The sequence below is a fragment of the Peromyscus maniculatus genome, chromosome 23 (assembly GCF_049852395.1).
Source record: "Peromyscus maniculatus bairdii isolate BWxNUB_F1_BW_parent chromosome 23, HU_Pman_BW_mat_3.1, whole genome shotgun sequence".
Lineage (NCBI taxonomy): Eukaryota > Metazoa > Chordata > Mammalia > Rodentia > Cricetidae > Peromyscus > Peromyscus maniculatus.
In genome coordinates this window covers 40127064-40143027 of record NC_134874.1, presented here as the reverse complement: position 1 = coordinate 40143027, position 15964 = coordinate 40127064, and the positions used below count along the sequence as shown (strand labels likewise).

The 15964-nt window shown below is 47.1% G+C and overlaps 1 protein-coding gene and 1 non-coding gene across 2 annotated transcripts; both read left to right on the top strand.

Annotated features, from left to right (window-relative positions):
* Positions 1-3574: 3574 nt before the first annotated feature.
* On the top strand, positions 3575-14694 carry LOC102927620 (anomalous homeobox protein). Its single transcript, XM_076560113.1, has 8 exons — positions 3575-3837; positions 4686-4813; positions 6743-6866; positions 7634-7838; positions 8106-8225; positions 11419-11533; positions 13364-13448; positions 13682-14694. The coding sequence occupies exons 1-8, from the start codon at positions 3589-3591 to the stop codon at positions 13745-13747; spliced, it is 1092 nt and encodes a 363-aa protein (XP_076416228.1). The 5' UTR covers positions 3575-3588; the 3' UTR covers positions 13748-14694.
* Positions 6226-6332, top strand: LOC121825548 (U6 spliceosomal RNA). The gene has a single exon (XR_006067875.1). It is a non-coding gene; the product is annotated as a U6 spliceosomal RNA (small nuclear RNA).
* Positions 14695-15964: the final 1270 nt, after the last annotated feature.

The window sequence follows — 15964 nt, the reverse complement described above, 5'->3', positions numbered from 1 at the left end:
CAGCCTATAAGCACAATGTAATTTACAAACCACCCTCAAAACCTTAGCTAAGCTTTGAATTACCTAGGCAGCAAATGTGGGTCCCTTATCTGAGTCTAGCAATTCAGGAAATCCATACATGAGGATAATGTCATCTAGTAGCTTTTTGACGACCATGTGGGACTTCTTGTGCTTGGCAGGGAAGACTTCTACCCATTTTGGAAAAGTATCTATAAAAACTAATAGAAATTTATAGCCATATTTTCCAGGCTTTACTTCAGTAAAGCCAGTCTCTCAATGAGACCCTGGGTGGTCCCCTCTCAGCCACACTCCATGCTGCCTCTGGTGGGCTTGGGGTTAGTTAGCCAGCAGGTCAGCCATTTAGAGGATATCTGCTCCACCTTGAGATGAGATTGTCTGCCAGGTACCCAACCCATGATCTGCCAGTGCATTCACTTAGAATTTATGCGGGCTTCACAGACAGAACTCCAACAGCTAGAATCAGCCAGACACAAAAACTAGAAACTGAAAGGAGAGCTTGCCTGTGCAAATTAGAAAGTTACCTGATAGTAGGCACTGTAAGACTGAATGGCAGGTAGGTGGTCGTAGTAGGTTTGGGGAATTTCAGTGGAACTTCCAAAATGTTGTGCCCAGAGACCAAAATCCTAAAGACCACCAAGTGGCCAGATCTGATGCAAAAGCAAAGAATTTTTTATTGCAAGTTAACTCGGGCCTCTCCCTCTGTCTGTCACAGCAATGGAGCAGGAGAGAACCCGAGTAGCAATGGGGCAGGGTATTTATAGGTAAAGCAGGGGGATCTGGGGGTCTATGGGATGCATAGGAACAGACTCTGAATTGGTGTAACTCCCAGTCAGAGGTGCTGTCCTTGGCTTAATTGGTCAGTTGCAGCTGCAGGGAAGTTATTGTTCTCTTATAGCAGTTGCTGTGGTTACTCCATTTTATCTTTATCATGATCCTGCTATTTGTAATTTTTAATTTTTTTTATCATGTGGGGACATCTGGTGAGGCAATTTTAGCAAATAGAGCTAGGCCCGAGGTCAGTGACTCAAGGGCACATCTTGCTGAGCCAAGGGCCTACACCCTGCTAGGTCTTTTTCCACAACCTATCATGGTTGAAGAATGGCCAAGTCAGGGGTCTAGGCAAGGGCCTGGGAACCTCAGGTGAAAGTCTTGAACTGCTTCCTTCAGCTTGTCTTCTGACCTCCAAACACACAGTGGCATGTTTACCCACAGACACACAGTCACAAACATACACAACTAAAGAGAACTTAGAATGATGTATCAGACTTCTTTCAAATGTACAAAAGAATGTAGCATCTTACATATATTTAAAAGATATGCTACGTTGATTTAGCATTCACTCCATTGTAATTCCAGTTCTTGGGAAAGATAGGTAGAAGTATCAGAGTTCCAGGTTATCCTGTCTCCACACCAAATTCAAGGTCTACATAGTTGGAGGCCAGCCTGGTCTACATGAACCCCCCCCCAAAAAATGCAAATAACAGCAAACCAGAAACCAATATAACAACAAATTATCTTTCTCTAGGTGCAGTCATGGTTTAATGTGCTGTGTATAATTTCACCTTTGCTTTCCACATGGGTTCACAACACTCATCCATCTGCTTGTGCCATACAGCATGGTCAATTGTCCTGATCATGAGTACTGATAACCAGAATCCCACCCTCAGAACTCTACTATGCAAATCTAACATAAGACATGAGTTATGGGAATTTTTCTGAGGCTGTCAACATACAGTGTGCCTGGGCTGGAATCTCCGGCTGACGGGATAGAGCATTTTTCTCCTCCTGGCTTTTGAATGCCATTTATGTACTTGCTAAACTATCTTTTTCTCCCACCAGGCTCAGCCACCCCTTGGAAACTGGCTGTAGGAGTCACCTTTGCCCAGAGCCCCCAAGCTTGATTCATCCCACACCCATAGTGTGATTATGCAGTGTGAACATAGAGTAAATGCTCACCCTCTGAATATCTGGGAACCCTAGTAAAGGCTCTGTCCCATCCCTGCAAGGCCCGCAAAGTCTTCAGAGTTTGTGTCAGGGGTGCCCACACCCCCATGTGGCCAGAGACAAGTCAAAGAACACAGGGCACAAGAGTGGCCCCAACTTTGCTTATGGTTTGGGCACTGTGAGGACGCTACAGGGCATGTCCTGGGTCAGTTTTCTCCCATCCTGCTAGAAAGCACAAAGCACAGGTCTTGGTGTCTTGCCCCAACATTCAATAGTCATATGGGCCTCTGGCCTGGGCAGTGCAGAGATTGAAGTTTGGATACTTTGTAGCTATACCTTTCAGCCCAGGGGCACCGGTTGTGAAAACCACAAAAGTAGGCACACGGGGGTGGGGTGGAAGGTGGGAGGTGGGATGTGGGGGTGGGAAGTGCATGTCAGCCAGGAGTTGGCGGAAGGGCACACGGTGGGAGGGTGTTGTGAGACGGCGCCTCGGTGTGTGTGGGGGTGGTGGTGTCCGGAAAGCCTGGTGGGCTGTGGGGCTGAGCACGGCACCTTCCTGTCTCCACTTCCGGTGTTTGGAGTCCAGCATTGGTCAGCCTCTTCCTGAAAAAGAAGTCTTTTGAAAAGGTACCCGGCACCGTGTTGCTGGCCCTGTGGTTCCAGCCTGGGTGGGGGGTTCAGAGAGCCTTTTCCTTCCTCAGATAAGGGTCTCATCAGGAATGGACCTTGGCCCCAGCCAGCAGGGAGTTAGAGTACTGGACAAAATGGGAGTCCTAAGATAGCTTTCTTCCTCGTCTATGAGAGCCTTGAACCTTCTGTTGGGAGCTGTTGAAGCACATGATGAAGACCCCAGTGTGCACAGGAACCAATTGCAGGGAGGTTCTTGGTAGCAGGCCCAGTAAGCTACTGCAAGGCACAGCCAGTACTCATTCTCACTTGTTCCCCGTGTTCCACAGAAATGGGATCTCTGTGATTAGATTTTATGCCTGAAAAATATATCATCAACATGCTGTGCCAATGCCCTACGGGGGGGGGGGGGGGGCGGTTCTTAGAGCCTGTGAATTCACTGACAAATCATTGTATTTTCTCCCTTGGTGGGTTCCTTCTGTTTTCAAATGCTCCAGGATTCAGCATTTCATCCTGGAAGTCTGTGCCCTTTGCTCTGTGAAAGGAGCAACTGCCTGTGGTTAGATGAGTGCCTTGTTAACCCACGTGGCAGATGCCAGCCAGGGTCTCTGGAAAACTCTGGCGCCACAGGAAAGAGCAAAAAGAAATTTGATCATAGCTTATATCAGAGCCTGGAGCATAGTAAGGAAAAAGAGATGCAAGGATCCGTCCAGGGAGAAGGGTCAAGGCTCTGAAAGGTGAGATTGGATGGTTACAGAGTGCCCTGCTCAATGGTCTGTGCACAGCTGCCTTCCTTAGGGACACAGTTATTTGGGTGAATTAGAAGAAGGATGTGTGAGACCACCCTAGTTTTTCTCAGGTGTGATATTCTACCGTGGAAGTGATGTAGCCTCATAACACCTGCCTCCTGGAATTGTTCCGAAGAATCGCGGATGGAACACAGTTGGTATCGGTGTTATTCTGAACGTTCTGTGTTGACAGAGTTGCTCCTGCAGGATGGAGAACTTTCTGAGGCTGCTGAGGGAGCATGGGGACAGCCACTCTCCTCCACAAGAGCTGGTGACTCTCGCAGGCAAGCTGTGTCGGGACTTCCAACACAACCTTGTTCAGGTGTTATCTTTGGTGGAAGCCATTCTGGACAGCCAGCATCGTTGGCATCTGCTAGAAAACGCAGACGTGGCGCTGGTGTGCACCCAGGTCCTGATCCAGCAGAAGCAGCCGTTTTCAGCCCTCCAGATTCTAGAGGTATGATAGAGAGTAGTGGGGACACAGCAGCCTCCACCATCCCCAAGGTGTCATAAGCTCAGGCAGGATGGCCCACTCCCACTTGACCAAGATATTCCTTGGTGACCTTGACAAATACCTTTTACAAAATCCTTATTGGATGGTGATCCTATGCCAAGTGGTGAGCAAATGTGTTGATGTAATGCTGTGTAGCACCTTTGACATAGACCCCTAGATATCTGACCTGAAGCTTTGATAAAATGGTGCATAGCAATAATCTTAGCATTCAGGAGGCCGAGGAAAGGTAATGGCAAGTTACGGACCAGCCTGTGTCAAAATGATAACACAAAACCATCCAGAAAAAAATGAGATCAACAGACAGGGAGTGCATGGTTGGAACTGAGGTGATTAATCAGTAACAATTAGTGGCATTGGTGATTAGAAACCCTGGAATGGGACTAGGAACTCATTTAGGGAGTTATTGCCCAGAGCCAAGTAAAGAGAACAGCACATAGTGAAACTGCTATATTTGCTCTCTATACTTGTATGATTCATTGGATGACTGGGTTTGCTTATTTATTTGGAGGGATGAAGGGTTTAAGATAAGAAACCAGACCTTAGATCTGTTTGTTGCTGGCATAAATGTCTACCATGGCCTGTGAGGTAAGTGGCTGGCCCAGGGTCACACTTTCTCAGGGACTAGTAGGAATTGGAAGGCTTGTATGTTTGGCTAACGTTAGTCGTTTGTTGACCAGTAAGTTCAAGTATAGATGACTGCCTTTCCCATAGTCTGGGTTGGTGTGGATGACAGATTTCCACACACTCCAGGGCCTATAGGGGTGACTGGTTTCAGCAGGCTTTCCCCACAGGGGTGTCGGGTGCCAGGAGGCAGTAAGGAGCTGGTACAACTCTGGAATGACATTCACTACCACCTGACCATGAGGAAGCTGGGTGTCACCATGCTGAGCCCAGTGCAGAAGTTTCGCTGCAGGAAGAGGTACTTGCTAATTCTCCTCTGTTGTGGATCCTTGGGTCTTCCAAGGGCCAGATGTGTCATCCAAAACCCAAGAGAGCTGAGGTAACAAGGATAGGAAGTCACCTTAGCAGTATTTATTGAAATGTAATGAACATCGTGACTGCCACCCCTGTGTGCCCATCACCAAGCCTGACAGCGCAGTGCTGTGGTGGCTGGAAGTGGATTGCTGTGTGAACCTTGACATCCTGACTGTTTGTACTTCCCATCATCACTAGACAAGAAGCCTGTAGATGAGAATAGTGAGTGTGAAGGGCAACTGAGTTTTGCTCAACTGTTTCTCAGATCATCTGTTCCCCACATCTAGGTGTCAGGCTAGACATGGGGCAGGGGGCTGCAGGATGAGAAGGTTATCAATACTAGTCTCATCTTTATCATTTATGGAGGAGTAATCTTGCGTGAAATAGTCAAGTCCCATGCCTGAGGAGTTTCATGGGAGATACAAGGTCAGGGATCCCTAGACACTGAGATTGTGGAGCTTTCATTCTTCATCTGGGGCCTCTCAGTGGAGAAGGAGGGCTGCAGGCTTCCCTTTGCTGCTCCAAGTAATCTGGGCTTTCTGAGTCACAGGGTCCGCTCACTGTAGGAAAAACAGGGTTTTTTGGGTTTTGTTTTTTTTTTGTTTTATTTTATTGTTAATCAGCATCTAAAAAATATTGACAGTATGAGATAAGTCCTTGGAAGCTCAGTAGGTAATCAGTCATTGGAGACAGACAATCAACCTCAGGAGCATGTGGGCAGTGATCAGAACATGGATATGCTGCGAATATGCTGGTCAGCACTACAGTGTCTTGGAGATCAGCTATGGTCCAGAGCTGAAATATAAAAAGGAGGTGCTCTCTGTTGATTAGGAACTGCCCAGAGCAGGGTAGTTCGTTCTGGATGTGTTTGGCCTGGTGGAGGCTCTGGAGTCCTGGGTGGATTGCATTTGGGATGTGTTAGATGAGATGCTCTTGGGCTGTGCACACATGCCATACATACATCTGGATATCATCTGTTCCACAGATAGGTGACCTTTATACATGCCCTATGTCCTTTATGAAGAAATTCAAAGAAAGATCAGGAAAATCAGCCTAGACATAAGAAAAAGATAGCTACAGGGTCCCCTCAGTGACTCAGAAATCCCCCATGCAGTGCGGAGAGAGGAAGGAAGAAATAATGATGGTCCTCCTGCACAGTGCAAGGGCTTCCGCACACAGAGCATAAAAGGGGAAGTGTGGCAGGAGGATGAGAATGGAGGATACAAGGGGCTAGGAAGCTGAGTTCAGGGAATAGTGAGAGAGGGCCAGGGGGATGCCAGCATCAGTATATGGAAGGTTGGGGCAATAATCTTTCTTATTCTCTGAGAAGTTATGCTACGAAAGAGAGGCAGATAGGTGCTCGCTTCGGCAGCACATATACTAAAATTGGAACGATACAGAGAAGATTAGCATGGCCCCTGCGCAAGGATGACACGCAAATTCGTGAAGCGTTCCATATAAAAAAAAAAAAAAAAAGAGAGGCAGATAGATGGATTCATGTATAAGGTGAGAGGTTCCCAGCTTTAAGAGCTCATAGGGATGACCCTGAAGAAGAAATGCTGGAAGAAATTTGTTAAACCTGCTGTAAACAGGGCGGTACAGGGAGTCAGTGTTCCTGCTGGGTACAGGGAGTCAGTGTTCCTGCTGAGCTGAGCTCTGGGGTATCCTGTTCTCACTGGAGGACTGCAGAGTGTGGTAGACAATCAAGTGACCTCCCAGAAAGTAGGAATTAGGCATTTTGAGGTGACTTGAAATGGGAGGCAGGGGTGGACTGGAGAATGCATCTCAGAACCCCTTCCCTGTGAAGTGCCGGGACCTGAGAAGGGAGCAAGTGGAGTTTACGTTGTAATTCCTCCTGGCCCTCCTTATCCAGGAACCCCCCACCTCCTACCCTCTGCCCTGCGGGCCCTAAGAGCCGGAACTTCCTCCCAGAGATCCGCTGCCATCTGCAGAACTTTGCCACAGGTGTGAGCACTTATCCCAAGAAGGCCCAGTTGGTAAGGACAACAGCCTGCTCCAAGTGGCTTCTCTGCCACACTCCAGAAGCCTTCCTTCATCCAATAACTAAGTCTCCTCACTTCCTCCTGAGTACCTCTCTTCTCTTCCCAGGCAGCTTTTCCTACTTCCCTCCAGCCGACTTCCCTTCCGTCTTCCCCGAGGACCTCTTGTCCTTCTCCTAGGCAGGTCCTTCTTCTTTCAGGCGGCCCCCTCCACTGTGTAGCTCCTTCAGCTGTCTTTGTTTCCTTCTCCTCAGCTCAGTGGGATCCCCAGCCCTCTCCCAGGGTGCTGGTGGACTCCACCTTGTCCTGACCTCTTTTTTGCCAAGCTTGGTTTTCTCATGGTGGGGTGCCTACTTCTCACTCTGGTTAATTTGCAGATGCTCCCCAATCCTGTTATCTGTGATCCCAAGTGATGGTCACAATGGGGCAAGGAAGAGGGCTCCTGGTTGGGAGCAGTGCAGGCACTGATTCATGGTAGCATCAATCTAGTCCTTTTCCTGTCTTAGGGTCTTGGGTCTTAGAGCTTCAGCTGACCTAGAAAGGAGTGGGTGCAGGAGGTGGGGCATGTATGTATTGCTCTCTGTCTACTTCTTCAGCATGTGCTAAGTAGACAATATGATTCCAGTGTACCAGTTCACTGATCACCATCTCTGCCACCATTCCCGGGGTCGGGCTGGGCTGAGCTTCCTTAGTGAATATGAGCTGTCCCAGTCACCTCTGTGTACCCTTGTAACTCAAGGATGATTGTGTTATTTGGGGGTCAGAAGGAACTGGCTTTGGAGACTGGCTTGACTCATGAGCAAGTGTACAACTGGTTTGCCAATTATCGGCGACGTCAGAAGCCTTGTGCCCTGAACATTGAAAATCAGGAGGCCACATCAGAAGTCTCCAGTGCAAATAAGAGTGGTCCTGAAGCACTGCCACTTTCAGAACACCATCATGTGTCTGCGACTGTGTCTCAGTGGTCAGGTGAGCAGCCCAAGGGCTTCTTGGGGGCTGATTTTTACAAGATCTAGCTGACTTGGGATTGACCATGGCATGGCTGTGTGTGTCTGAAGGTGGGGATTGACATAGTGAGGGGGGGGCAATGAGTAGATCTGGGAAATGAATCAATCTCCAGGTTTGGAATTGTTGGTTTGTACTGAAGTCAGACCAAGGGACAAGCTACTGTGGAGCTGCTCTCAGCTGGGAAGGAGGCTAAGACCCACTGTACCCATCTCTCTGCTCTACTTTTAGCTGGATATGAAGGAAGTTGGACTCTACAGTCCCCAGAGACCACCCAAGAATCACATGGATTGCAGTCCTTGGCTGTGAACTTTTCTGAAGACGGCACAACCTCACAGTCATGGCTTTCAGGTAGTGCCATCAACTCAGTCCATGGGACATGATTCCTCTTTGGTCCTATCCTTCTTTGGGTGGAGAGAAGAGTATAATTTAACCTTAACCCCAGTCCTTTGTGTGCTGGGCCTTGGCATTGTGGATTGATTTTGTATTCTTTTTTTCTATTTGGTCAGGTTTTTATTTCATGGAGTGAGCAGCAGCTGGTATGTTTCTCACTGCCTGATCCTCTCCATGCACTTTGCTCCCTGTGGCAAGGCACAAACCTTCTGCATATATCCGAGCATTGATCAGTCACGGGAGCAGTGCCAGGCTGGACACTGGCCAGGTGTGTGCCTAGGTGATGGTTCATGTGACCTCTCTTCTATGAAATAGGGATGTGATAGGGCCTGCCACACAGGCTGTCACAGAGATTGAGGGGATATTGAACAAAAGCTCTGTTCATGTTTGAGGCACATTAGCACTGATGGAATTTTCATTAGATTATTGTCAGCTTCTGCCTGATGTTCCTTTTTTTTTAGTTTTTTTTTTTTTGAGACAGGGTTTCTCTGTGTAGCTTTGCGCCTTTCCTAGATTTCCTGGAACTCACTTTGGAGACCAGGCTGGCCTCGAACTCACAGAGATCTGCCTGCCTCTGCCTCCCGAGTGCTGGGATTAAAGGCGTGCACCACCACTGCCCGGCTTGTTCCTCTAATACTAACCATCATTTATTCACTTAATATTAAGGTCTTTTCACTCATTTTCTGTTTGGGGGTTCCATGAAATAGACTTTATAAGTGTCTATGACTGCGCATGTCAGAGCCCAGACTTGGCAGCCACAGGGATGAGCAGGCAGGGTGATTATCGATGTACCAAGTTCCACAGCTTTGTCTGCCACATTCCACATTTCCAACATTAGATGGCATCACCTCCCAACTCCTCCCTCCCAGCTTTGGCCTCTACCCACCAAAGGCACATTGTTTGGTTATGTTCCCCAGGTCACTCTATGGATGTGAGGGGTACCAGGAGGAGCTAAGTTACCATCCTGTCAAACTCACCTCCATATGTCCTGCCCCTGGCCTCTGTTCCCTGGCTGCTAGCAGCAACATGCTTGATTCCTCTATGGCCACCCCTGAGTCAAGGATGATGTCCCTTGCACTGTCATCTTTCAAGGAAGTTTTTCTCAACATGGGGCAAATGGACCATAAAAACCAGCTGGATTCTGGCATGGATCCTGAAGATGCCCCCATGGCCATGGCCCTTGCTACCCTTAGCAATCCCAGCCATGCAGGTGGGTCCACCTTGCACAAAAATGAGATTCTGGTCTGTCCCCCACAACTACTCATGTCCTCAGGTCCTTAGGCTCTGTGTTGGGGAGGAAGTGTGGATATGGCCACCGACTGCTTGACTCTTTAATGTTCAGTGAAACTCAGAACTACTGGAGCAGGAACAGACTCTTCCCACAAATTATCCAGATTATTTCTCATTTATGTCTTTGAGTAAAAAAATGAATGAAAAACAAGACAATTAGGAAAGAGTTAAACTGGGAGACAGTAGTTATGTCCATATGTCAAACTGTCCCCACCCCCCAAACTGTCCTTTCTAATGCGTGAGTACCTGCCCCTTTGTGTCCTGCACATCACTCTAGGGTAGAAATGTCAGTAGTCTGATTTTCAGTTATAACTGTAGTTGTAAGTGCCTTTAAATTGCATTTTTGTGTGTATAACACAACAGAGTTATGCAACTTTCCATCTTGCAAGGCCGTGTTGACTTGCCTTGTGTTTCTTAGCATTCCTTGAACATAATGCATCCTTTTTTCTTGCAGCTTCTAATTGCCTCTTTAAAAAATACATTTTTTTAAAATGTACTTCCTCTAGCAAGCCCCTGTCACCTAAAGGTTCCATACCACCCCCCACAAAGCACCACCAAAAGTGGACTAAGTTTTCAAATACCTGAGCTATGGGACACAGTTCTCATCCAAAGCATCACAAGCTCTATATTTTAAAAGTATCTCTCTTTCTCTGTCTCTATCTGTTATTTTACATACCAACCACAGTTTCTCCTCCCTCCTATCTTCCTGTTCCCTTCCTCCACTTTCTGTATACCCTCCTCATTCACTCTTCCTCCATCTCCATTCAGAAAGGGGAAGGCCTCCCCCATGGGCATCATCAGCATGGCATATCAAGTTGAGGCAGGACCAAGCTTCTCCCCCTTCATCAAGGCTGAGCAAGGCATCCCACCATAAGTTCCAAAAACCCAGCTTATGCATGAGGGGCAGGTCCTGATCCCACTGCTAGGGGCCCCACAGACAGACCAAGCTACAGAACTGTCACCCGCATGCAGAGGGCCTAGGTCAGTCCCATGGAGGCTCCCTAGCTGCTGGTCCAGAGTCTGAGCTCCCACTAGCTCAGGTCAGCTATCTCTTTGGGTTTCTCCATCATGATGTTGACCCCACTTGCTTGTACAATCCCTCCTCCCTCTCTTCTCTCCATTTGACACTTACTGCATACACCAAGCTTGTTGCCTGGCCTGAGAGCTTCCAGGGAGTCTCTTACTTCCACCTCCAATCTAGTTGTCAGGCAGGAGGCTAGAGCAAGTTTTACCCCAGGCCCCTGTTTCTGGTCTGGGGTCCAGCTATGTTAGTGTTGGCTGTACTATTGCATGGACTAAAGGCAGTGTGGAGTCTTCCTTTCAGGCTTCTCTCCTACCTGTATATCCACCCAGAGATAACCCAATCTACTATCTTGTCTTCTAAGAGTTAAAGGTCTTCCAAAAAGTCACTCTGTGGCACCGCTGGAGAGAAAGTCAATGGGCAAGGTGAGGTAGCACCAGCTTTCTCCTGAATGAAATCTCAGAAAACTAAGATCAGAGGTGAAAACTGGAAACAGTAAAGCTGGCCTGTTGCCAAAGCCTGATGTGCAGGTTGCATGTCATGGACAAGAGGGGGAACATGTGGAGTAGATTGAAACTGTGGCATTGGACTGTCAAAAGCCCATAGTGGAAAGCCCAGCCTAGAGTCAACAGAAATGGACTTGCACTTTGTCTCTGAAGGTCAGATAGGCAACAGAGGTTGGAAGATCTGCCCATCATTTTCTTGAGAGTGAGGCTGAGACCCTGGGGTGGTGAACTGTTTTCTTTCAGCTTTGGCTGCCTCCTGGAGACAGTGGCTGTGCCACAGGTGTGCTGTGTGCCTTCCTTTCACCTATGGTTTGTGGAATTTCTTTGCCTGCAGAATTTATTGACCTCCACAGTAGTTGCTTTAAGAGCTTATACCCAGAGGATACTCCAGGACTGAGCAGTGGGGAGGCAGCTTCCACTGAAGGCTCCAAAATTCATCATCCCCACAGGTAAGGCAGAAGAGTCCTGGGCATTCTGTGGATCGCAAGGCAGGATTGGGGCTTAGTTTACAGACTCATCACTTCAGAATCTGCAGATAAGGTTCTTTCCTTATGTGCTTCTGAAAATGTTAACACTCCTTCCCTCAACCAAGGAACACCACAAACACCGACACATACATGGACATCCTGTACCTTGGACGGTATGCAGGCTTGCCCCTGGCCAGAGCTCTTCCTTGAATTTACAAGCATTTTCTTCATATTTATTCCATAGACTAAGGCTGCTGGTTTCTGAGAAGTATCAAGGTTTTACCTTTTAATATTTCAGATTGTTTTGAAAGGGCTTAAAAAACCTAAGAGATGCTAAGATATGGGCTTTATTAAGATAGGCTACCAAGGGCTTCTGGGAGGACTGGAGGGTCATGAGTGTATAGGCCAGTAGAGGGCTCTGTGGTAGAGAGATAGTGTCCAACAGCCTAAGGGACTAAAGAGACAAAGATGCATAGTGTCCAGAGTATCCCAGGGTTCTATTATTGAGAGAAGATGCCCCAGGTTTTCAAGAGACTGTAGATTGGTGAAGTATATGAATGATCTGAGGTATTTTGGTCAAGATAAGATGACAAAAACCTCTAGGTTGGAAGATATCTCAAGAAGACTGGAAATATTGCCTGGGGTCTTCTGATGCTAAAAGAGTTGCTACATCCTGTTTCAGTATACACCTGTCCTATCTTCACTAGGGATGGCCAAGGCCATGCTTCCAGGTTGTGATGGAACCTTTCTCATGTCACCCACCGGGTCTCTGACACACCAGGGCTAGGGATGATCTTCCAGTATAATGGTTAGCTTCATTCTTCTGTGTGACGGTATTCCAGGGGGAGATAGAAATAGATGTATGCTCATCCCAGACAGGGAACTGAAAACAAATCAAAGTAGCAATACCACCAAAGTCCATCTGGGTGAAGGATAAGTTTAAGGGGTCACTTACAGAGTAGGGATGACCAAATGCAGCTACATCACCAAAAACCAACCCCAACATGTGTGATGACCCCCAAAACCTGGAATCCTGAAGCTCTCTTGTAGGCAATTTGACAAGTTTAGTATCCTCGCTGGGCATCTCAGCTCTTCAGAGTCTCCTTCAGGCAGCTTGGCTAATCCAAGTCTCCACACTCAGCAGTTGCTTACTGCTTCAATAACCTTGGGGGAGGGATCTTTGTGAATCTTAAAAGTTTCAGCTTTCCCAGATGTGAAGTTTGTTTAATTCCTGAGTCTCATGCATCTTCCTCCTTCCTGGAGGGAATGTTTCAACCAGGAGGAAATGACTCCTTGGCAGTTCTGTAGAATTCCATGTAAATAGAATCAGATACTGTGCACTCAGGAGTTTTGTTGTTTGTTTGTTTGATGACAAAAGTTTTTTTTCTGTAGATTTGGCTGTCCTTGTACTCCCAGCTGTCCTCCTGCCTTAGCCTGGGAGTGCTGTAATTGTAGGTTTTGACTCCATGACCAGCCTTTTGTTTGCTTTTGCTTTGCTCTTCTCTGGTGTCAAGTGCTTAGTGTATGCACTGTGAGATTGTCCTGGGAGGACTGGATCAGCATCACTGTTGCCCTCTTCATTTGCTGTCTATGACCTACCACATGAGCCTGCTCACATTATTATGTTTTCCTCCTGATGAACTCTTCAGATTGCCTTGTCTGACCAGTGTTTACAATTCCATCTGTCATGCAGAATGGCTTTGATATATAGATATGGGACTATGGGGATGATGTCATCCAGTATCCCCTAGAGACAGAACCTTTTCTGATGTGAGAAACAGAACTGTACAAGACAGAGGTCTTCCCTTTCAGTTTTCTAGAGGTGTCACCAGCCTCATCTGCCATGCCAGCACCTGTGTCAACCATGGAGCTGTGCCAAACCTTGCCCTCCAGCCAGGTAAGACACTCTGAGGTTTGCATGGTTCTTCTCAGAGGTAGTTATCCTGGGCAGTGAGTAAGTAACTTGTGGGTGGATGTTACTATATTCAGAACTGGGTAGGGGTTGGGGTACAGATCCCTCTCCTAATTCCAGAACGGGTCTGATGAGGCCAGGAGGTACCCAGGTAGGAAGGCAGGTGTTTCAGAGCCTGAGAGCATGCCTCTATGTGTAATACTGAGCTGGTTTTTCAGGTGCAGTGGCCTGACGACCAGACCTCCCTCTTGGAATGCTTTCTGGAGAGCCATGATGCTTTTTGAGTTTTCTCAGTGCAGCCTGGGCCAAACTACCCACAAGGAGATGGGCCAGCACATGGAATGATCAAGTGTGGATTATTCACCAGTTCAATGCAAGTTACAGAGCTTTTCCCTAAACAAAAATCAGTGTTCCCAGAGTTCCCCAAGAGAGCTGGCTAGGAAGTCCCAAAAGTTCTTGTCATACCACACTGAGTAGTTTGGATAGCAGTTCTCTGTATTGGCAAAGTTTTTGAGAAAAATTTGTGGTATCATAAGTCTAAGGTAGGATTGCTTCCTATAGGCAAGATAAATGTGAATGACAAGTGCTGAGCAGGAAGGCTACCTAGATCAAGGAAGAATTTTCCACTGTTGAGCCTTCCTACTCAACCATACACGGGTCCACCCTATTCCACTCATTAACTTTATGAGTGGGTATGGGGAGTGATATGACAATCCTTTCTTTGTTCATGGGCCCTCCTCCTAGAGTTCTGAGCAACAAAGTCGACTGGAGATAGCTCAAAAAGGGTGAAGCAGATAGGAAGTGAATCTTCCTTACCCCCTTGAGTCCTTTATGTTTCTGAAAGTATTGTTTTATTAAACTAAATTAAAGATTTTGTTTCAAACTCCCCACTTTATACTGTACCCTAATATCTGTTTATATCAATGCAAAGAGATTAACACCAGTTTTCCCCAGACCGGTGTTTGTGGTGGGGTGGTGTTAACTGATGCTCCCTAAACCCCCAATAGATGTTGACTGTTTCCTAGCATAGTTTATAAGCACCATTTGGCTGGCATCCTCTCTCATCTCTGTTCCTTCCCCTTTGGTTGGTTATTTCTTCATTATAAATTCCTGAAAGCTCTATGTCTTGTTGAGTTGTTGTGGTCTATATGATTTGCTGTGGAGTCTGATGGCCCTCTCATCACCTGCCCAGGTATCTGGTGAGGTACACAAATGAGGAGCTACTGCTGGGGTACAAGAAGGTTGGGTTCACCAAGCAGGGGAATCTTAACCAAAACTGGAGATGGGTATTATGGGAGAGTGGGGTAGGGGGTTTGAGCAAGTGAAACACGTGCTTTGTCACTATGGATGAAGCCTACTATACTCTTCAGCTAGGGATCAGATAGTCCTTAATCCATGAAGGGGAGGCAGGCACTGACAATGGCTTCTCAGGAGCTCAAGTCAGAGGATCTGTTGACATCAACCACTTATCTTCTGGCCACAGAAATACTGAGTCTCTAGGCCTGCTCACCTGGCTGACTCACCTAAATTCAGTGGTGGTGTGGGCAGTGACTGCTGTGCTTTGGGTTGCTGAAGAGGACTGCTGGTCCTCAGCCTGTGACCTCTATTATGTATGTCAGGATATGATCTCCAGTGTCGTAGTTTACTTTCTTGTTGCTTAACACAATGGTCTCTCAGGGCCTTCCCAAGGCAACTCCAGCACTGCCCCACATGGCCTGGCCTCAGCTGTTCTCTGAAACCATGAAGCAGGACTTCCTAAACCCACCAATCTTACATCTTGTGTGCTTTCAAAATAGTACTACATGGCTGCTGCTGCTGCCAACTTCAGGTAGAGCCTGTCTCCTCATGACCATGGCGACATCAGCTTCTATGTGCTGACTCTGTGTCATAGTCAGTTGACTTAAAGAAACAGGAAATCTCTTCAGTTTTGGTTTGCTTTCATCAGATGAGTTTGAACCTTCACAGAATGGAACCTCCAGTGGGATGCCTTCAGGACACCCTCCCCATTGGCCCAGAATAGCACTTTTCTCCTTAGTGGTGCTGATCTCTGACAATTACAGCTTGTTTCTCATCACTAGACTGATGCTCTCACATCTTGAGATTTTTCTCTACCTAACAGAGGATCTCATTACATTCAAATTTAGATTCACTCAAGTACTTGGGGCACAATCAGAATAAAACCAGAATCTTGCCAGATTATTTCATGAATTGTGTCTGTCCAGGTTTCTGATAGAATCCTTCTTGCCTTCTGAAATTTTGAGCAGGGCGGAGGCAGGTAAGTACAGAGAATAGTTTAGTGACCTGAAACTCTCAGTTTGGGCTGTACATATACTCCATTTACCATACTGCACTTGGTAGTCTTAGAGCCTTTCCTGCATATACTCAGCACACTCTCCTAGCAACCTATCAAAGTGGCATTCCCATCTGCAATGGAATACACATGTATCCTTCTGAACAGTGGAATATGCTTCTTCCCTAACAACCAGCAAACTTGGATATAA

Coding starts and splice junctions, on each gene's coding strand:
- LOC102927620 (XM_076560113.1), top strand. CDS start 3,589: ATGGAGAACTTTCTGAGGCTGCTGAGGGAGCATGGGGACAGCCACTCT. Junction 7,839..8,105: donor GACTGTGTCTCAGTGGTCAG/GTGAGCAGCCCA, acceptor CTCTACTTTTAG/CTGGATATGAAGGAAGTTGG. Junction 13,449..13,681: donor AAACCTTGCCCTCCAGCCAG/GTAAGACACTCT, acceptor CTGGTTTTTCAG/GTGCAGTGGCCTGACGACCA.